This window comes from Garra rufa, chromosome 18, assembly GCF_049309525.1.
Source record: "Garra rufa chromosome 18, GarRuf1.0, whole genome shotgun sequence".
In the NCBI taxonomy this organism is placed as follows: domain Eukaryota; kingdom Metazoa; phylum Chordata; class Actinopteri; order Cypriniformes; family Cyprinidae; genus Garra; species Garra rufa.
In genome coordinates this window covers 26435669-26459279 of record NC_133378.1, presented here as the reverse complement: position 1 = coordinate 26459279, position 23611 = coordinate 26435669, and the positions used below count along the sequence as shown (strand labels likewise).

Genomic DNA, 23611 nt, shown 5'->3' with positions numbered 1-23611 from the left:
AGTAACTATTTCAAAACTAAAATGTTTGTTGGAAAGCAGAGGAAACAAGCTTTACCATTTCTTTCCAAAAATCCTTTGCATAATCACATTCAACATCTCTGTATTTTGAAGCATTGATTTTAAAGTGTTACCTGAATTTAGGATTTATCTACCTATCTTCAGAAAAGGCCTTCACAGACATGCTATTTAAAATAAAAAGATGACACAATTTTCGTTTTGACTGAACAATTCCTATAAAAATTAAAAACGATAAATAATAATAATAATAATAATTGACCCTGGACCACAAAACCAGTCTTAAGTAGCAATAGCAAAAAATACACTGTATGGGTCAAAATGATAAATTTTTCTTTAATGCCAAAAATCATTAGGATATTAAGTAAAGATCATGTTCCATGAATATATTTTGTAAATTTCCGACCGTAAATATATCAAAACCTAATACTTGAGTAGTAATATACATTTCTAAGAACTTTATTTAGACAACTTTAAGGGCGATTTTCTCTCGATATTTTGATTTTTTTGCACCTTCAGATTCTAGATTTTCAATTAGTTGTATCTCGACCAAATGGTTTGCTATCCTAAAAAAACCATACATCTATGGAAAGCTTGTTTATTCAATTTTCATGTATAAATCTCAATTAAAAAATTACCCTTATGACTTGGTTTGTGGTCTATGGTTCCTCAGAAGAAAGTGATGGGTTTGGAATAACATGAAAGTGAGTGAATGATGACAAAATTTAGATTTTGCGTAAAATGAGATATGTTACATTCAAAAACACACAACAGTAGAAACGTAAGCAAACAAGAAGAAGGGTAACACTTTACAATAAGGTTCATTAGTTAAACATTAGTTAATGTATTAACTAACATGAACTAACCATGAACAATACATTTGTTACTGTATTTACTAATCCTTATTAACATTAGTTAACGGAAATACAGTTGTTCATTGTTTGTTCATGTTAGTTCACACTGCATTAACTAATGTCAACAAAAATTTAATAATGTATTAGTAAATGTTGAAATTAACATTAACAAAGATTAATAAATGCTGTATAAGTCCAGTTCATTATTAGTTCATGTTAACTAATACGGTTAACTAATGTTAACTAATGAACCTTATTGTAAAGTGTTACCAAGAAGGGAGTATTTGCGTCTGTTGCAAAATTAAACTTTTATTAGGCGAAAGACTTTTATTTTGGCAGTCCGCCTGCTGTCAGCCATTGCTCCAACCGGAAGCTGAGCAGATCAACTTCAGAGGGTATCAAGAGGTCGCTGAGGAGTGTGGGACGGTGGCGGACTGTGTTAATGTCTGCCTACTCATTGGTAAGGTGCGTGTCCCCTGTGTCCGCTTCGGTCGCTCGTTTAGGAATGCACCCTATGGCACTGGCGCTTGTGTAAATCGCAAGGAAGGCGCGTTAGGAACGATTTCGCTATTTTCGGCGCTTGCGCTGTCATTTTCACCCGTCGGTTGACAAACGTCGGAGCTTGCGCCGTATTTGTCGATGCATTGATAGCTAGCCAGCTAGTTAGCAGGAGAACTAGCCCATTCGGTGGCTAGCCAGCCAGCTCGCATTCTGAGCTTTCATTAACAAGCACTCAGTAAGTTCAGGTTCCTCAACCGGATCACCTACTGTGCGTGTAGCTACTGGTGTATTAACAAACTACTCGATCAGCAAAAAGGGTGACTCGAGGGGGGCAGGGAGAGAACGACGGAGGCGCGGTGAGCCAGGAGCGGCCGATGAGTTCAGACCAGGGCGGAGAGCCGCAGCTGCAGGAGGAGGCTGAGCCGGGACCCAAAACCCGTGGGGAGGACGAGATCACACCCGGGACCGGGGGAGACTCGGGCGTCATGGTGAGTCGGGGCCTCTTCACCCCTCCCCAACAGGACGATCGGTCTCTGGCCGTTGCCCTTCTTAAAAATAGGGTCATAGGAAGTATGATCGCTCGCTATATAAGGCCATCGGTCGGTTCACACAGCCTGCAAGCTCTGACATCACCTAAATTGCAAGCTGGCCATGTTGTTGAAGACGCTTCTTGTTGGCAATTGACAGGATGATTCATTAATCTCTTCGCTGGCCCGCTTACAAAAGCCATTTCTAATCTGCGGCTGAACTTTGCAGCATGTTTGTGGTTTTGAGATCGCTTTTTCTCACACAGTCGACAGTTCACCCAAAAAAACGCATTTCCTCATGCTCATGTTGTTCAAACCCCTTTTAAACACAGAATGACAGCGGCAGTCCCTATTGACTTACACTGGAAAAAGATGCAATAATGAATGGAGACTGAGGCTGTCAGTCTCTCACATTTCCTTTTGAGTTATAAAACCACTTGTTTTCTAAAATGTCTCAATTTTAGTCACAAATACATTTGCAGTATCTTTATGTGGTTGTGTATGTACAACAATCTGAAATTCATATTTAAAATGTTTATTTATTGTCAAATCTGTATCTGCCCTAAGAATATCCTGTGAAGTTGATATGGTAATAAACTTAAATACAACCAACCAATCTTTTGTTTTACTGAATAAAGGAAGTTTGACACGATATGACAGAATTTACATTTTTTGGGTGAACTGGCCCTTTAAGGCTGTCGAGCATGTCAGGAGTTAACCGGCTAGATTAGCCCATATGCTAGCGAAGATACACATATTAGCATTTTGATGATTACTTATAGATTAATTCACACTTTGGTTTAGGGATACTGATTTTACTCGACAAATTCCAACAACAACAAAAAAAAAAACCCCGCTATAATTCGCCATCATTCATTCAGCGGCCTGCTTTCATAAGCGTATTCACGCAGTCATATGACACATGAGCTTTCATTACGTTCAAACCGAATAGAGCAGACGAACTCCAAATAATGTGTCTATAACACTGACTTAGGGAGTTGTTGTGGTTTTATAAGTAATAATTAGCAAATATTTGTTTCAACTTGCTTGGCTGTAAGCCGACGTCCTCTTAATATAGCCTACCAACAATATTTCCTGCACTTTAGCTTGGGAGGACCCGTAGCAACTGAGTTTCAGAGAATGGCAGTATGTCTGCTTTCGGCCTAAATCCTCTGGCTGACATCTTCTAGAAACACTAGTGACCTAGAGGGTCTTTTAGTGTTGTTTTGGTTACAAAGCATAACAGCTGTTTTTGATAGTTTATGTGGAGGATGAAGGTTTGGAAGCAGGTGGCTGTTCCCAGTGGCGCCCCCCTGGCCGTGTGAAATGAGCAGGTATAAATTATTGTGGATGCACAATTTGTAGCCAAAATATTAAACGTGTAATAGATGTACACATGCGAGCCTTTTTCTTTTTTACAGTGCACTTGTTTCAGTACCTTCCTTTTAAGTCCTTTTGATAGTTTTGGTGGGAACAAGAGGAAAGTCTTTTAAATGCTTATTTGTTTACCATTATTTGCATATTTCATGACACTTAAGGTTTGGATTTCCACTGTTAAAATAGAATGAAAAATGGTAATTATTTGTTCTTACATCAGTGTTTTCCATCACTTCATGATCACTTTGTATGTTAAAGAAGTTCACTTCCAGAACACAAATTTACAGATAATTTGCTCAGCCCCTTGTCATCCGAGATGTTTGTCTTTTTTTCTTCAGTCGTAAAGAAATTGTTTCTTAATGAAAACATTTCAGGATTATTCTCCATATAGTGGACTTCTATGGTGCCCACGAGTTTGAACTTCTAAAATGCAGTTTAAATGCAGCTTCAAAAGGCTCTAAATGATCCTAACCGAGGAAGCTACTGAAACAATCAGTTATTTTCTGATTATTTTTTTTTACAATTTATATACTTTTTAACCTCAAATGCTCATTTTGTCTAGCTCTGTGATGTGCACTTATCCTCTGTGTACTCATGTTTAAGACTGAACCTCCTACATCGCTGTTATACCTCTTTTTTTTTTTTTTTTTTTTTTTTTTAATAAAGGGCCTTCTTTGCACATTCACTGTGTAAACACTGGGTCAGTACTTCTGCAGCGATGTAGGACGATTTTGAAGTTGGAGGAGAAAATTAGATGGGAGTTTCGCAACATACCCTAACTGTGTTGAACCGGAGTACACATGCTCATTGCAAAGCTAGACAAGACCAGCATTTGAGGTTAAAATGTATATAAATCATACATTTTTTTTAGAAAATAAACAATCGATTTGCTAGATAAGACCATTCTTCCTCGGCTGGGATCGTTTAGAGCACTTTGAAGCTGCATTTAAACTGCATTTTGGACGTTCAAACTTGTAGGCACCATAGAAGTATATGGAGAACATTCCTGAAATGTTTTTCTTTCAGAAACACAATTTCTTCACGATTAAAGAAAGAAAGACATGAATGTCTTGGATAACAAAGGGCCAAGTTATCTGTACATTTTTGTTCTGGAAGGGAACTTCTTTAAGTGAAAAGTCTCTCTGCTCTGCTCCTCTGCTTCAGAAACTGCTGATGTCTTGAATGAGAGGCCTTGTGATCAATAGTAAAATGCTAGTTTTGACCGTTCATGTGTTGTAAACATGAGCCCATGTGATTCTGCTCCCCTCGTGCTGCCTTTGTGTGTTGGTATTGACTGAAGGTGTTAACTGAGGATGTATTTAGTTCATTTTCCCAGCAAGACATATTCATATCAGTGATAAATGCCTCATTTGCTGTATTATGGCATGTTAACGATTTCAAATCATTATAATTAACTGAAGTACCTGGTTAAGCACTTAGTTTTCTCTGTAGGCATTTTGGGTTGCATTTGAGGGGAGGTGAAGTGGTGTCAAGGAAATGCAGGTGAAGTGGGTTCATCTGTCATTGCTCTCAGTGTCACTCAAGACATGAAAACAAAGCTTGGTGTCCTGGGAACGACACAGGAAGTGTTTTGCATGTCGTGTCTATATGCTCTCTGCTTATGCTATATAATGACTTTTGGAGATTTTAAAACAAATTTACAGATTTAACGAATTTATTGTATTTCCTTTTGTTATTCCAGGTCACTGCTAAAGGAGCTGGTCTGAACCCTAATGCCAAGGTGTGGCAGGAGATCCCTGCAACACAAAGTGAAGCTCCTGTGGATGGCACTGTGGCCTCCCCCTGGTCCCAGAACAATACGGCTGAAGGTAAAGGAAATTTCCATGCATTATAAATCTATTAAAAACTGATTTGTTAGTGTTTTTCAGAATACATATACAATACTGTTCAAAAACGTAAGCCATTAGGAACTTTAAAGGCATAGTTCACCCAAAAATGAATTTTTTGCCATTAATTACTCGGCCTCATTTCGTTTCAACCCTTTCGTTTCGACCCTGCATAGGCACAACACAACTAACACGTTCATGGCCCATAAAGGTAGTAAGAACATTGTTAAAACAGTCCATGTAACATCAGTGGTTCAATCGTAATGTTATGAAGCTACAAAAAATACTTATTGTGTGCAAAGAAAACATAAATAATTTTATTCAACAATTTCTTCTCTTCTGTGTCAGTCTTCTGATGCATGTTCATAAGACTACTACGACATTTTCTTTGCACACAGAATGTATTCTCGTAGTTTAATACAATTAAGGTTGAACCACAGATGTCACATGGATTTTAAATGCCCTTACTGCTTTTCTGGGTCTTGAACACTCAGATTTCATCAAAGTATCTTTCATTTGTGTTCCAAAGATAAACGAAGGTGTTACTTAAGTGTTTAATTGATGAAAAATGCAGTAAAAGCAGTTGTTCTGTGAAATATTATAATTGAAAGAACTGTTTTCTATTGAAATACATTTTAAAATCTAATTTATTCATGTGATGACTCAGCTGAATTTTCAGCAGCCATTTCTCCAGTCTTCAGTGTCACATAATCCTTCAAAAGTCCTTCTAATATGCTGATTTCCTGCTCAAAGGTTTAATCATATCCACACTAAAAGTCTTTTAGTGTTCATCACATTTTGAATATAAATATATATACTTTATACTTTGGAAAAGACATCTTTTTTTAACATTATAAATGTTTTACCATCACCCATTTAATGTGTCACAGTACAAGTATTAATTTCTTTCCAAAAAAAATGGACTGACCCCAAACTTTGAAAGATAGTTGCAAAGAAATTGGATTGTTGATCTGTGTACATGTGCAGACTGATGGCTGTTGCATCTGTTAATTTAAAACGCATGTACAACCATTATCCAATGGAAACACCTCCTAAGAAATGCATTGGATTATATTTACACTGATCCTATACTGATTAGTGAATCAGTACATGCAGTGATGGCCAAAATTATTAGAACACTCGTATTTTCACCTGCTAAAAAATGGTTTTAAGTTATCTTTTGCTGTGGTGTGTCAATAGGAAATATCAGTTTAGGTTTCCAAACATTTATTTTAACATTAATTGTAATAATCCAGTGAAATTAGTTTGCACAAGGAGCCAACAGCCAGTGCTCCACACAGAGATCTGATCTGATCTCATCTGACTGGAATGACATGAAGAAACAGTAAAAACTCAGACAGACTAAATCCAAAAGAACTGTGGCAATGTCTCCAGGATGCTTCAAGAGACCTACCTGCAAAGCTACCTGAAAAACTATGCGCAAGTACACCTAGGGCAAAAGCTGCTTTACACGCAAAGAATGGTCACACCAAATGTTGATTTCATTTAGTTAACAGAAGTTAATTGCTAAATCTATTATGACATTATTTTTGACAGCATTCTCATTTTACAGCATTTTTACACAAGTGCCTAAAAATTTTTAACAGTATTGTAGCTTTGCAGGTAGATTTCCTGAAGCCAGAGATGCTCACAAGTCTCTGAGCTAGAGTCCAAGTCAAGTCTCTTTATTATATTAAGTCTCTGGTTATAATAAGTGTAGCACTGGTGCTCCCAACTTCAAAAAGTTAGGAGCACCAAAAAAAAAAAAAAAGTTAGGAGCACCCAATTTCTTTTTAGTTATGCACCAATCTTGATTCTTCATAGCCGGGTCTGATTGCCGATGTTTTTAGGGCTGCAACAACGAATCGATAAAATCGATAAAAATCGATTACTAAAAGCGTTGGCAACGAATTTCATAATCGATTCGTTGTGTCGCGCGACGCAGAGACATTTGGTTGTTATTATATATATTTAAAAAAAATTGAGCGCAGAGCGGAGTGGACACATTCGGTCTCTCTCCCGCTCTGATGCCAGCAGAGTTCGGCGCCTCATAAGCTGTGTTTCCATCCAAAAATGCGAATTTAACTTATGCGCAAAACTGGAACATTTGAGCATAAAGCACTGTTTCTACATTATATATATATATATATATATATATATATATATGCTGCCCCGATTTATATCAAACATGTTTGATATTTAAGCCTACTTTGGCTAGCGTACTTTCACAGCAGCCAATGCTCGATCGCAAAACAGCTGCTGTACGGGTCGTTGGATAGTGGAGATGGAGAAAACTACTTCTATAGTTTTTGTAACACTGTCTGTCTGTATAATGTGTCGAAAACATACCACAACCGTAAGGAGAAAGAGGAGCTCTGCTGAGGTGAAATCGTCTCAGTTTTGAATAGGGCTGTGACGGTGGCACGTTGTTTTTTTATATATAGCCTACACTTCAGTCAGCAAACAAGCAGCCTAAAAACGCTAAAATAAATCAAAGAAATAATATATTTAATTAAGAAAGTAGCCTAAGAGTATTAAATAGGCTATTAAACAAACATTCCTTGTAAAAATGTCCGACAGCTCATCAATTTTTGGCCGACTGAATTTCCAGTCCGACTGTCTTTTTTTCTCTTTCTCTTCCTCATTACACAGCTGCTGTTTTTAATAGCAAAGTGATTACATTTATTTTCGTTCCTTTAGTTTATAAAGTTAATTTAGAGATATATTTGGAACACTTTTTGTTTGTTAAATTCAAGTTTTTGTTTTTTAAAGTTATACCTAGCAAACAGCGGCAGACAGATCTAAAGCCTGCTTAATTCATCGCGATTTAAATTAAAATCCATTGATATAAAAAACTTAAAACATATCACAATATTAGTTTAATCATTCAATCAAGATAATTCCAAAGTTTGTGCGGAGAGAAGCGCGCTTTGCAGGACATGGAGAGGCCAGTGCAATGTGGAATTTTTTTTTTTGCTCATAAAGGTAAGAGTAATTTACCACCCGGGCCGGAACTGTAAAGGGTCTAGCTTAGTTTGTGTGTACTCACAGTATCAACAAAATGTGCTCTTAAAGAAAACAAACAGAATACGCTTGATATCTTTGGTTTAAACAGGAGCGCTTCACAATAATTAACCGAAACCCAGGTAATTGCCTCACAAACACAATATCTATAGAAAGCTTTAAATTATTATTTTACTATAAAACGAAATAATTAAAATCGAAAACAAAACTCTTTCATTAGCTAATCCATAAAGATGCATTAGGCATTAATGAGCAGATGGCAGGATCGTCAATTTCATCTTTGCAACACTGAATCAGAAAATACTAGTTTATTAATAAGTAATTCGAATATTTTCTTAATTTTTGCCTTGACACATTCATGGTAATTACTTTTGCTGGGGCTTTGAGGCCAGTCTTGCGTGCATTTGAATGCGGAACTCTTCCAGCTGGTCGCTGCTGATGGCAGGACACTAAACACCGCCATGGCAGAATGAATGTAGCAGAAAGTTAGTCAAGTTATCCCGTTCCAGCGTGCAAAGTCACATGACTTTTTTAATGTGCACTGAGGAATTTAATTTGAGAGGCTTCTTGATGGGAAATGCAGCATGTACACCACAGCAAGCCGCTGTCTTGACGGATAGTAATTTTAGTTTATTTAGTCTATATATTTGGCAGATGTAAAGCATACATGTGTATGTTTTTTGTGTTAGTCCATTTTTATTTTATTATTATTATTATAACAGTTCAAGGAGCAACATGTTCGTGCACTTTCTAAAGATTTTAGTTCTGTTTTTGAATAAAGGGTTGTAAATCCCTTGTTTTTTTTTTTTTAATCCGATTCATCGATTAATCGAAAAAATAATCGACAGATTAATCGATTATTAAAATAATCGTTAGTTGCAGCCCTAGATGTTTTACAAGCAAATGGGCTGATTCTGAAAGCCTTTTTTTAAATACATTTTTTAAGCCTTAAGCAAGGGACAAGAATGAATGAAAACATGAGTACATGAACAAGATGTTTATTTTTTTCTATTATAGGTACAGCCATTTAAATTAGAGGCAGCCACTGCATTTTTAAACAATCTACAGTATAAATGACAAAAAAATAAATGACAGTTCTTTCTCAGTCGTTTTGACAAATGCAGCCATAATTAAAGTAGGCTACTCTTTTAATATTCAAAATGCAAATAGAGACAGAATTTTTCAAGCATGATACAGAGCTATAGACAACTACACAACTTATTATAAGCTCACATACTAATAACATCCTAGATATTTTATGTAGCCTAATTTGCACACATTGGGGAGTCGCTCTCTAAACGTGGGATATTAAAATTGATTTCGAGTGCGCGTTTTACTTTTGGTTTTGTTTTCGATTTCGGCTGGTTCCTAGTTCAACTGAGCGCAGTGTCAGTGACGGAGTGATTGTCGGCTAAAATCTCAAATCTGCATTTAAGGTAATAATGTAAAGATTAAGTATAACTAGTTATGTAATGTTGGAGAAAATGGCGAAACTGTCACTGTATCATCTCACAGCAGTCTGTGCAGTAGTTAGGCTAGCGAAAGTTTTGAAACCAAGTCGCACCACAACAATTTCTCTCACTCGCACAAATGCTTCCAAATATAATTTGAGGTCGTGCAGATTAATTTTTGGGAGCATATGCGCCCAAAATGGTCGCAATTTCGAGCCCTGCTGAGCTAAACATGTTTAAAGTTACTGACCTATCAGGATGCGTTTTCAGATGCCTGATAAAATTAGATGTGGTTGAGCCTGAATCTTTTATCCTCATATCACATATTTTGCATTGAGCACTTCTTCTGTTTGGGCCGTCTTGTTTGAAGTTTTTAAATCCAAAGCTAACGATGAATGGCACAGCAGTCGAAATGTTTGTTTGTTGTCCTCATGTGTGGCGGCCACGCCTAAAAAAAAAAAAAAAAAATGTGTGGCCACGCCCGCGCGCAGCAGATACGTAGTATATCACGTGTTACATGGGCAGGTTATAGGTAACGGAGGGAGGGGAATAACGGCGAGCTCATCAGTTGTTTCCTAAAAATAAACATTGTTCACGAGTCCCGCAGCTTGAGTCTGAGTCGAGTCTGAAGTCTTTCGAGGACGAGTCTCAAGTCAAGTCTGAAGTCACTGTGTGCGCGTAAGTGTAAGTCGCACTCGAGTCCCCATCACTGCCTGAAGCATCTTGGAGATGTTTTCAAAGTTCTTCTGGATCTTCTGTTTCAGTTTGTTGCTTCTTCATGTAATTCCAGACAAACTGGATGATGATGAGATCTCTGTTTGAAGCACTGGCTGTTGACAGACTCCATGTGTAAACAAAAATCACTGGATTATTACAGTTAATGGCAAAATTAATGTTTGGAAATGTAAACTGACACACTAGAGCAAAAGATAGAAATAACTGACTTAAAACCATTTTTCAGCTAGCGGAAATACTAGTGTTCTAATAATTTTGGCCACCACTGTATAAAATATCTAATTTAATGTATTTGTTTTTAATTATCTCTGTCATTTGTTTCTGTGTTGACTTAGATAACTCTGTAGGTAAACAGTACACGCCTGGCTTCTCCACTCCTGAGGACAACAGCACCTCTGGTACTGTAGTCGGTGTGGTGAACGGTATGGACCCCCCTGACCAAAGCTTCCCAGTTTCTGAGTGCACTACAGCAACTAATGGTAAATGATGTTTGTAATTATACAAAATGTTATACGTGTGTACATATTAATCTCCTAAATCCATCACTACTGTCTGCTATTGTCTGTTACAATCAGCAGGCCAAAGCCACACACTTATTTGTTTATGCTCTTGGTTTACACACAGTGGAGTCCAAGCTCCCTGAGGAACAGCCCATCTCTGAAGAGACTCTGCGTGAGTCTCTCAAAAAAGAATTGGAGTTCTGTTTTTCCAGGTAAGTGCAACCCTGTAATGCGATGTAAGCTTTCAGTTTAATGCAACTAAGTAAACCACTTTACAGCCTGCCTTCTCCTATTGGCTGTGTTTACTGATGCTCCTCTTTCATCCCACAGGGAGAATTTATCTAAGGATCTATACCTAATATCTCAAATGGACAGTGACCAGTTTGTCCCCATTTGGACTATTGCCAGCATGGAAGGAATCAAGGTCCTTACAACTGACACGGACCTCATCTTGGATGTCCTCAGATGTACGTGCCTAGGTGTAACATCTATGGTTCAATTTATTTGTATTCAAAGAACAAAAATTAATATTGCTCTGACCACCTACAGCATCTCCTATGGTCCAAGTTGACGAAAAAGGTGAAAAAGTGCGGCCAAATCACAAGCGTTGCATCATCATTCTACGAGAAGTCCCTGAAACAACACCTGTTGAGGTGCGAAATATTATTAGGAAGTAAAAGCTGTGGCTGTCTATGGATATTATATTTATGTGCATGATTTGTTGCTCTCACCAGGAAGTGGAAGCCTTGTTTAAGAATGACAACTGTCCCAAGGTAATAAGCGTGGAGTTTGCACACAACAACAACTGGTACATTACATTCCAATCGGATACAGACGCTCAACAGGTACGCATTTGTTATTATTTAGAGATTAAACAAATTGTTTGCCCTTGGATTTGAAACTAATTGGGTTTCCTCCATCCAGGCATACAAATATTTAAGGGAAGAAGTGAAGACATTTCAGGGAAAACCAATCATGGTAAGTTCTTTACAAAAATGTGCGGTGTTAAAGGGATAGATCACTCAAAAATGAAAATTCTGTCATTAATTACCCTCATGTCGTTTCAAACTCAAAGGACCTTCGTTCATCTTGGGAACACAAATTAAGGTATTTTTGATTAAATCCGAAAGCTTTCTGAGTCTGTATAGACAGCAACACAACTGACACGTTCAAGGCGCAGAAAGGTAGTAAGGACATCGTTAAAATAGTCCATGTGACATCAGTGGTTCAACCTTAATTTTATGAAGCTACCTTTTGGGTGAACTATCCCTTTCATTTGTTTGTATGTCAGATGGGTTCTTACCTTTTTGCGTCTTCTATTCTCAGGCCAGAATAAAAGCCATCAACACGTTCTTTGCGAAGAATGGTTACCGCAACCTGGACTGCAGTGTGTATCCTCAGCAATCTCACACTCAGTCCCAGTACAGCTCCCCTCTCTTTATGCAGCCTGTTTACAGCCCCCAGCAACAGTACCCACTCTACGGCCTAGTACCTCCTACCTGGACGCCATCTCCTACTCCATACTTTGAGACTCCTCTTGTGAGATTTTCGTTCAGTCATTTTTGTTGTATTACTTTTTTGGATTTCATTATTTTAACTAATGCTGTTTTCCACAGGCTCCTTTTCCCAACAGTGGTTTTGTCAATGGATTTAGCTCACCTGGACACTACAAAACTGGCTCAAATTCTCTCAACCTTAGCCGTCCCTTTAGCAGGAACCGGTAGGTTCTTTTGTTCTACCACCAGTTTATTTTGAATGAATTAACTGTATGGTTCTAACCTCGCTATAGAGTGCAACAGGGTTCCAGCAGTACATTTTCTCTGACTTGTAAACTGTTAAAAGAGCATTAGTGTAGCTGTAAGGTTGTAATCAATGTTATATGCTTTTGTTGAAGCCATTAGCCTGCATTATTTAAACTTTTTTAAAAATGTTAAAGAATATTTAGCAACTGAATTCCTGGTGGGAAAACTACATTAACCATGATTCTACAAAAAGAATCTCCAATCAGAGAATAAAAACATTGAAAATCACACCAAAAGAACACTTTAGGGCCCACCCACTCTCGCAAAGCACTGCAAATGATGTGGTAGTCTTCCTTAAATTAAATTAAAAATTCAATGATTAATCTGTTTTTTTAGTGTTTCTTGGGATTGTAGTTTTTTGCCTCATTAAAGCCGTTATGTGCTAGTGCTGACTAAAGTACCCACGTCGGTGCCAGTCTGGACTGAAATTTTACAAATGTGATGATACCAGCATTTCCTGCTAGCTTTTTGACCACTGTTGAGCAGATTCTTAAATGCCTCTGATTGGCCATTGTGTTTAAGCACTCAACTAACATGTCTGTAATTGCCTACAATGATCGTCGCTTCAAAAACTGTGTAAATGCACATCTTTCATGCTGTTGATGCTTATTATAGCCAGTCACAAACATATTTGTTGAGCACATGAAAGGACCTTGGTACTTTTGACAATGATATTATGTACAGTGTCTTGTACCTTTGTCTGTTAGAACTTTAAAAGGTATAGTTTACCCAAAAAATGTAATTTTGTTAATTACTCACCCTCATGTCCCAAATCCGTGAAACGTTTATTCATCTTCGAAACACAATTTAAAATTTTGATGAAATCCGAGAGCTTTCTGACCCTGTGTAGACAGCAATGCAACTGACACATTCAAGGTCCAGAAAGGTAGTAAGGGCATCATTAAAATAGTCCATGTGACATCAGTGGTTCAACTGTAATTTTTAGAAGCTGAGAGAATACTTTTTGTGTGCACAAAATGGCGCTAGGATGACATGGAGAAGAGTTGTTGAATAAAGTCGTTTTGTTTTCTTTGTGCACAAAGTATTCTCATAGCTTCTAAAAATAACAGTTGGATCACTGATGTCACATTGACTATTTTATCAATGCTCTTATGTTTTTGGACCTTGATCGTGGGTAGGACCCTTGCTGTCTATGCAGGGTCAGAAAACTCTTGGATTTCATCAAAAATATCTTAATTGGTGTTTTGATGAATGAAAGGTCTTACAGGTTTTGGAACAACATGAGGGTGAGTAATTAATGATATAATTTTCATTTTTGGGTGAACTATCCCTATAATGAATTTCCCATGGGGAAAAATGACTGTAAAAATACTTGCTGAAAAAGTGGGCTGGCACTGTTGTACTCTATTATAAAGAATTTCTGATATCTGATTTCCCATTTTTGTATTTGAAAAATACGAGAAGTTAGAAAGTTTTATTAATGTATAAGCTTTTGTTCTTTAGTGCAAGAATGTAGGTAGTTACAGTAGATCACTTGGATATTTTTTTACTGTTCCCACAGTGTTCCACTCTATTCAAGAAAGAATGTAATAAATGCCTTCAGGTACAGCTTCAAAAACTTCAAATATCAACAATCATCAATCCATTCTTACTTTCCTCTTCAGACAGCTAAAATACCAGCTTTGGTGTTTAGCTCTCTAGCTCAAATTTTTTTTTTACTAACAAAATGAGTGGGGGAGGGTTATAGAAAAAAATTGCTGCAATTATTGTCAACTTAATTCAAACCATCTTTCAAACACACAGAATGCACATTAGCCAACTTCTTTCAGAAATAGAATTACAATTCTTTTGTATCTGTGTGTATTTTACATATTTGAGTAAGTTTCATTAACTAATTATTTTTCTGTCTTTATTATATTGCCACTCAAATCATTACACTAACAGCTTTTTATGTTGAGTGATCTTCATAAGCAGTGTTTAAAAATTTCTGTCTCTTTTATTTATTTAAAAATGATTTAGATTAAGGGCTGTCAGAATTAATGTAAAAGATTAAATTAATTAATCTAAAAAAGATTATGTGCATGCAATTTTGCATTAAATGTTAACTTACTAAAAATGTGTTAACAATTTTTTTTACTCAATTTCCAGCCCTAATTTAAATGCCTGAAGTGAGTTTACTGTAGACAATAAACCAGAAAAAAACAACAACAACAATAGATGCCACTTTAAGCTCACTGGCGGGAAAAGTATAGTGGTTTTAAAGGGACAGTTCACCCAAAAATAAAATTTCTTTCATTAATTACGTACCCTCATGTAATTCCAAACCCGTAAGTCCTTTGTTTATCTTCGGAACACAAATTAAGATATTTTTGATGAAATCCGAGAGCTTTCATTCTGACCCTTTTTTATTGATGTTCTTACTACCTTCGTAAGCCTTGAACGTATCAGTTGTTTTGCTGTCTATGCAGGGTTCAGATTTCATCTAAAATATCTTAATTTGTGTTCTGAAGATGAGCAAATGTTTCACAGGTTTGGAACGACAAGAGGGAGAGTAATTATAGCCAGAATTTACATTTTTAGTTAAATGATCCCTTTAACACCAGAATTCACATTTTTGTCTCAATTTTTGTTTTAGAGTCATTGCATGCTGCCCGCCATTTGAAAAACCATCATCTACATTCATGCTCAGATATGTTATGGACTAAAGACACTGTTACGTAGAAGCAAATCTCATGTGTTCTTCTGTTTCTGCTTTTTGAGTAGGAACCATGTGAAGCCTCAGACGAGGGCTAATGATGGTCTGTCTTCCACTGTGTCTCCGGTGGCTCTTGTGGATGGACTGTCTGGCCTGCACAGTCCCCAGCCTCCCTCCAGCGCCGGCCCAGTGCTGTCATCCACCGAGCTCAACTCATCCTTTCCACATCTAGCTTCCAATGATCCAACTGATGATGGTACCATGTCGGGCCGTGGAAGGTTTGTCAGGTTTTCCATTCTTAATACTGAATAGCATTAGCTTTACTGTCACTTTTGGTCAATTTAAAAGGTCCTTGCAGAATAAAAGTAATAATTTCATAACGGGGAAAAAAACTCTTACTGACCCCAAACTTTTAAATGGTAGTGTATGATCAAAATAGTCATTAGTTACTGCCCTACTTCCTTTCCGGATCCCATGTGACCTACAAAATGTAATCCTTTAATTTTACTTTTAGTTTAGCCTTGTGAACCAGTGCAGTTGTGTGTGTTTCACCTGTTTAGAATGTCATTTTAATATAAATTCAATCAGATCGCACATTTCGTTAATTTGTACTAATCTGATTTGTTTCAGGAGAACGACATACAGAGGCACTCGAAGGCGGCGAGAGGATGATCGCACAACCGTAATGCATTTCTATGTTTTCTGTTGCTGGTTACAGTTAAACCCCTTTCTATTTATGCCTTCTTAATTGTTTTTTTTTCTTTCTTTTTTTGTTTCCACAGAGACCAGTTCCTCTGTCTCAAGTTAAGGTACCGCCCCCCAAGTTTGACCTGGCTGCCTCCAACTTCCCTCCACTGCCTGGTTGCTCTGCGAGTCCGCAGGGGGAGCCTGTGCTGGAGAACCGCCTCTCTGATGTTGTACGGGGCCTGAATAGGGAAAAGGTATGTTAAAATTAGGGCTGTTAGTTTAACGCGTTAATTTAATTAATTAGTTATGAAAAAAAATAACGTGATTAAAATGTTAACGCAATGGCCCTGCCCCAGACTTGTACATCTTATATTACATATAGTATATGTTTAGTTTCTGAACTTTTGATGCATTTTGATGAATCCTGTAAACCAGTGATTCAAAGGCCAATTCACAAAGTGAGCCGTTGCTTAATTCCTGAATCAATCAGCTGCTTGAATGAATCGAATGACTCAGTATTTACTGCCACTTGGTGGCAGATTTTGTTTCTTATTTAGAATATCCATTAAAAAATAAAAACAAAAACATTAAAGTGATAGTTCATCCAAAATTAAATTCTGTCATTTACTCACTCTCATATAATTTCACACATTTCTTTTGTGGAACATAATTTTGAAGACTGTTGATAACAAAGCTGTTTTGGTTGCCAATGACTTTCATTGTATGAACAGAAAATAGCAAGATGCTTCTTAGATTATCTTTTATGTTCCATAGTTTGTTAGGCCGCTGCAGCCTTAATGTTTATGTGTCATAAATTTTATGTTGAATCAAATAAAAAAATTTTTTTCTAAAGCTACAATTTGTAATGTCTACTTGATATTTTCGCATTTAACACAAAAATAGGCGCCGATAGCCTTATTGGCAACGTGCTGACACATACCGCCGTTGCGCTATGGGCGTCCCGTGTTCGAATTCCGACACGAGGTCCTTTCCCGATCCTGTACCCTATCGCTCTCCCACTTTTCTTCCTGTCATTTCTGATCTGTCCTATCACAAAGGCAAAAAAAAGGCAAAAAAATAGCTTTAAATAATCTTTTATGGGTATTTTCAGTCAAATTTATTTTGTGATTTAATTTAATTAATCGAAACGTAATTAATTAGATAAATTTAGTCGCCTGGCAGTCCTAGTTAAAATACGATAATACGTTTTGACCCACTCTAAATGTTTTTTTGTTGTTGTTGTTTTGTTCATTGCTTGTTGTTTCATTTCTCTCCAGCAGCAGGATTCAAACAAGGAGTCTACTGTGAGTCCCGCAGGCCCAGCCTCAGAGGAGAACGTCTCCAGGCCCACCCAGCCTGTAGCCAAGATAACTGCTCACGTCCCTGATCCTGTGACCTCCAGGTAAGCGATTGTCACAAATGGCTGGCATTCTGAATCTTGTTTTATTAGTGTCTGAGTTTTGCTACTTGTGTTTTGTAGCTCCAACCACCTGGAGAAGAAACCGGAGAAGGTGGAGACTCCGGTCTATAAAGAGACGTCTGTGACCCCTGCTCCAGTCGCAGCCGCAGCACCCACCCCTGCCCCAACAGCACCTGGTCCAAAGCCTCAGGCCACCTCGGCCACACCTGCAGCCCCCCAAACTAACACTGCCCCCTCCAGTACCCCTGTGCTGGTGAGTTATAGCTTCTCTCAGACTGATGAATATATTTAGAAGGGCCAAATAGTCTGTGGTGTGAATTTGGTCTTCCTTTCAGTGGGATGTAGGTTTAAGATAGGGCTGTGACAATAAATTAATGCATTGTGATTCATGGATCGTTTCTGAGATTTTCTGAATGCATCATGATTTTCTCTGAGCTTAGTTTTTAATAGCAGATGCCGCTCTAATCTAGTTTTAAATGCTCATGAAGAAGAGTGCTTGTGCATTCAGCTGTCACACGTAATTGCACCTTGGCTCAGAATGCTTTTATGATGCCTTGTGAACATCCTTGTAATGCGCTTCAACCTTTTTGAATTATTAATTTCTAAACTTTATGAATGATTATTTTAGGTTTAAATGTATGCAAGGAGCTGGAAGCAAGCTGAGTTTGGCTGTTTCTAAAGCATATACGATTTGAGAGAATCGATATACATTCAGTAAATCTCAGTATCAATGAGGAATAATTTCCCGATTTGGGATGCATTGATTTATTTTTTTGTTTGTCTTTGATGTCCCACTCCCTTCTTGCAGTTTTTATTTTATTTATTTTTTTATATTTAAGTATTGAAGTGTATTCTAACATATTACAAAACATATTTTTACATACACTTCCATTCAAAAGTTTTTTGTTTTTTTTACTTCATCAAATAAATACAGGCTTGGTGAGCAGTAGAGACTTCTTTAAAATACTTTTGTTCAAAGACTTCACTGGTAGTGTTTTTGTTTACTATATGTTTTATTTTTTGTAATATGTAAAAATTGCATTGTAATATATTACTACCATGTAATGTATTTCTCAAAACACTGGTAATGTATGTTTTTTTTTTTTTACATATACAGAAGAAATGTTTTTTTTTTTTTTTTTAACTAATTCATGAAGCTATTATATGCACTGCTGTTCAAAAGTTTGGGGTGTTTTATGCTCACCAAGTCAGCATATGTTTGATTGAAAATGTTAATATTTTTAAATATTACAATTAACTTATTTTAAGATCTGAGTGTATACATCAACAAGATATTATAAAGATATTAGTATTGTAATTTTACTGTTGTAAAATAAATTATCATTATTTTTATTAATAATAATACCCTTCTTATTTTGCAGTACAATAGTACTTTGCAATAGTAATATGTCTTCGTTTTGTTTAATATAAATATAATTATTAAAAATATATATATTGCTGATCATTTCCCTTTATTTATTTAAATATGGCTCACGTGGATAAATATATTACCCCCTCCATCTAACGCAAACCTAAAACAGACTTGGATTCAATTAAGTCTCCCAGACATTTCCATATACCACAGCTATTCAAAGTTCTGTAACCTATCTTTGAATATGTAGTTGAGATGTGTCTCCCAACACTTAAAGGGATAGTTCACCTAAAAATTAAAATTATGTCATTACTCACCCTCATGTCCTTCCAAACCTGTAAGACCTTCGCTCATCTTCAGAACACAAATTAAGATATTTTTATTGAAATCCAAAAGCTTTCTGACCCAGTGTTTTTTCCTATGTGTACAAAAAAATATTCTCATAGCTTCATAAAATTACGGTTGAACCACTGATTTCACATGAACTATTTTAATGATGTCCTTACTACCTTTCTTGACCTTGAACGTGGTAGAATTGCAGTCAGTGCAGGGTCAGAAACCTCTCAGATTCATTCAAAAATCTCCTAATTTGTGTTCTGAAGATGAACAAAGGTCTTACAGGTTTGGAATGTCATGAGGGTGAGTAATTAATTCCTTTAAAAGTGCTGATTGAGAAAACTTGACATTTTTCTTGTCTTTTCAGGAACCTCGCAAGCTCAGTTATGCTGAAGTATGTCAGCGACCACCTAAGGATCCCCCTCCTCCAGCATCCACTTCCAGCCCCAACAATGCAAGCACGCAGCCTCTGAGAGAGCTGCGCGTCAACAAGGTGGAGGAGCAGCCCTCCAGCCCAGCAAACAAACAGGAGCGGCCTCAGGAAACGGGGGGAAACTGCAAGGCCAGGGAGGGCCGACCGGCCCGTGACTCCCAAGGCTTTTCTCGCAGCAACGGACCCCCCAGAACCAGTACAGGGGGGTTCAAGCTACGGGAGCAGCAGAGGCGCCCTCCTTTCGGCCATCGCGGTTCCCCCCAGGGAGGTTCCAGACACACTGGAAAAGAGCAGAACATCCCCCCCGTATCGCCAAAGTAAAGACTCTAAACAAAAATCCTTAATGTATGAATATTTACACACACACACACACACATATATATAAGATATATATGTAAATATATATAAATATATATATATATATAAAGAGATGAAATATGATATTATAAAAAAGTCAAAATTTAAAATGGTATTCACCTCTCCTGCCTGGAGCACTTCCAGAGGAAAAGTCTCATGAAGTGACAATGCACAGACTGGGGTATCCAGGCAAAACGGGCATCAGAAATTGGAAGCAGTTGTTGCTTGCTGAAGGACGCCATCGAATAGGAAAAAAAATGCTTCTAACTTGACAATGTCCCTTCAGAATGTAAATCCATGTGAGTTTTTTTTCTTTTTGAAAGGAGGGTGACCTCTCTAAGCTTAGAAGAGGTGAAAATGGGTGGTCTTCTGGCCCAGATGGTGGTCTGCAAAGAGCATATGCACTAAGAAAAGGAACATGCATAAACGATGTCATGTACCTATACAAAGATATCACTTTGACATGCAATGATTCATCTTTTTCTTTTCTTTCGTTTTCGGTTGCTTCGTTCGCAATCACAGGACACTGGGCAACGCTCGACCCCCGGGGTTTGGTTTGACCGTGTAAATGAAATTTCGTGTGGAAGGATGTGGTTTGCTTTAGAGTCGATTCATCTGGGATTTAGATCCCGTGTAGAATAAGCCACGCGTGCTTGAGTGAATAATTTTGCGAGTATCTTTAGGGCTGACTTGGGCTGGACTTTTGCATTAGTTCGCGTGACATACTGTAGCTCGTGATTAATTCTGGAACGGCGTTCGGATTTACTTACGATCAACTTTGGAGCCTTGTTAATGATTCAATATATAGTCTACTGTCATGAAGTCAAAGCCTGCCAATTATGATGCTGTTATGTCACTGATTTGCTGATGGGTGATTCATTACTTTTTTCTTTTTAATTTTGTGTGTGATTTGTCATTGTTTTTGTAGCTAGTTTGAGTAACCAACAGCCTGTGAATGAGAACTCTAACAGTCAGGTACATAGGCACTCATGAACTTTGTGTCATCTCAGATTTGTCCTTATTTAGTTTTTGTGCATTCTCCTTCCTGGACTGCTCAGATATCCTGATAATCAGTCAGGCTCTTGACTATGTTTACAACAAGGTGGTGGTGGTGGATCGGAATAATGCAAGGCAGAGTCAAGAATCACGTTCGTTATGTGGATTGGTTCTTATATTCATAATCAGCACATTCAGAGTTGATTGTATGAAGCAGATGGTCATTATGGTCATATAGGTCAAGCTGGTCTGAAGAAATGATAAAATATGCTTAGCACTGTTATATCAAACTGATCGTTTCTAAATTACAGCACATTCAGCTCAATGGAGAAATCCTATTTGGAAACCAAAATCATCAGTGCTGGTCTCTCCAAAATCTTTTTTGATGGTTTATGTGCCCAGAGTGGGTTATCTGGCTCAGGGTTGACGTTTCATCTCATTCCTGTCATTCTCACATTTATATGAACTTCCAATTCGGCAAAACTTAAAAGGCACGCTCATTTAATGCAGTTTTATCATTTGAAGGAGATGAGATTCAAAGAGAATTGAATGTTATATGCTTGGTGTCCCCTGAATGTGTCCTCCATGAATTGTAATACAAACCCCTTATTTAAACCAATACATTTCTTCCTCCATAAAAAAAAAACAAAAAAAAAACGTGGATTGACTGTTGGATAAATGGCAATATCTGTGCAAAATCCTCTCGTTATGATTGCCGCAAGGTCTTCTATAGCTTTGCCATGGTAATGTGAGTGTCGTCATTGCTATGCCAATGCCAGCGTGTTTTTTTGTTTCGTTTTTCTTGATGGGGTAATTAGAAATTGACAGTTGCTTTGGTAGATGGTACCTGATAGTGACTGTGAGGAATATGAATAGCAGGGATGCGTTCACTACAAAGACAAAGTGCTGTGGTGAATTGGTGCTGTTATTGAACGTTTAATCAGGAGGATACAGTATTGCTGTTCAATTATAAAGTATTGCTTTTAAAAATTGATTTTTAATTTATTTTTAATTCTGCTGTCCATCCCCCATGCAACCCCCAACCCCAACTCCTCCTCCCTGTCCCTTGTAAGTTTGTTATCATGACTATGTACAAAAAAAGACATTGGGAGAGAATCACAGATTTAACATATTTGTATATTTTTATTTGAGATTTCAGCAGAGAAAATACTTGATGCATTTACTAGAGGCTTAGTAATGCGGTAAATAACAAATCACTGGGGCTTTTTTTTTTCTTTCTTGTTTTCATTAATGAATATGAGCAGCTAGTGGTTTAGGATAATGAAATGCACTAACTTGTTTAAAAAAATCTTATTGTTATGTAATGTGAAATTATACTAGGAGCATAAGGTAATGATATTGATGTTGACAGGCTTGCAGAAATTACAGAAAATAGCAAATTTCTCTTTAATGTTTGGGTAATTATTGTTAATTGATTTAGGGGTTGGTGTGGCAAAGGGAAGAATTATATAACAATGGATTGAAGTGAGACACTAAATTCTAGCTGTCTGCATAAAATGTCACAAAGAAAATAAATTATTTTGTTTTGGCCTTAACCTTGACTGGTTCATTTGATTTATTATTTCTAATTTGTCGTAAAACTGCTTTGTTGCCTTTTGCCTTTCCCTATTAGTAGGTACTCTGTTAAATTCTAATTATTACAATATTATTACATTAATGAAAGTTATTTTTCACAGACATTTCCTTGATGTACACTACCATTCAAAAGTTGCTGTTGGTATATATTTTTTGTCTCTTAGACTCACCAAGGCTGCTTTTATTTGATCAAAAATACAGTAATATTTTTTCATATTACATAACTATATTTTAAATTATTTCATAGTAAAGCAAAATTTTCAGCAGCCATTACTCCAGTCTTCAGTGTCACAAGATCCTTCAGAAATCATTCTAATATGTTGATTTGCTGCTCAAGAAGCATTTCTTATCAATGTTGAAAATGGTTGTGCTGCTTAATTTTTGTGGAAATCATAGTACTTGTTTTTTTTTAAATGATTTTTAGAATAAAAAGTTTAAACATTTATTTGAATTTTTTTGTAACAATGTAAGTCTTTACTATCACTTCTCATCAATCTAATGCATCCTTGCTGAATAAAATATTAATTTTTGGTATTTTTATTTACAAATAATAAAAAAAATTATGAATGAGCCCATAATGAATTTTGAATGTTAGTAAGGGATACTGTACAGACAATGTTATCACATTTACATAAAAATGTGTATATAATATAATTACAAATTAGTGCTGTCAAGCGATTAATCTCATCTAAAATTAAAGTTTTTGTTTTCATAATATCTGTGTATACGGTGTATGTTTATTATGTATATATAAGCAGGGGCGTCGGACAGGGGGTAATAGTGGAACAGAGTAACAGGGGCCCTTGGCGAGGGGGGGGGCCCATCGCGATCCCCCTCCCCCCCAGAAACGTAGGATTGCGATCGCAAAACAACTCACCGCCCCTGTGCGTGATATTGCTATCGCAAACAGTGCAGGTAAACCTAACTCCCCGATATCAAGAGACGCACTAGCGACCGATACTAAAGGTTGCAGGCTTTATCTTCCTTGTTAGTGCGTCCGCCTCCCATGCCAAAGACCCGGGTTCGAGACCTGCTCGGAGCGGGTGAGAGGGGTTACAGGAACGTTTTTAGTTAGAACGTAATTTTTAGTTTTTAGGGGGGCCCCTTAGCCGGCCCAGAATTCCC

General features: G+C 37.1%; 1 protein-coding gene across 3 annotated transcripts; it reads left to right on the top strand.

The window, feature by feature from the left end:
- The first annotated feature begins 1227 nt into the window (after positions 1-1227).
- larp4aa (La ribonucleoprotein 4Aa) lies at positions 1228-22446 on the top strand. Of its 3 annotated transcripts, none has more exons than XM_073822641.1 (17): positions 1228-1858; positions 4977-5103; positions 10667-10810; positions 10956-11043; positions 11162-11298; positions 11381-11484; positions 11566-11676; positions 11756-11809; positions 12158-12370; positions 12448-12551; positions 14156-14197; positions 15358-15567; positions 15920-15971; positions 16072-16230; positions 17257-17378; positions 17457-17649; positions 19472-22446. In XM_073822641.1, exons 1-17 carry the CDS (start codon positions 1745-1747, stop codon positions 19856-19858), a joined length of 2361 nt encoding a protein of 786 aa, XP_073678742.1. In that variant the 5' UTR covers positions 1228-1744; the 3' UTR covers positions 19859-22446. The 3 variants fall into 3 exon arrangements, with proteins under 3 accessions (XP_073678742.1, XP_073678739.1, XP_073678743.1); XM_073822638.1 differs by having other exon boundaries at positions 1230-1858; positions 17254-17378; XM_073822642.1 differs by lacking the exon at positions 14156-14197 and having other exon boundaries at positions 1231-1858; positions 17254-17378.
- The last annotated feature ends 1165 nt before the right edge of the window (positions 22447-23611 follow it).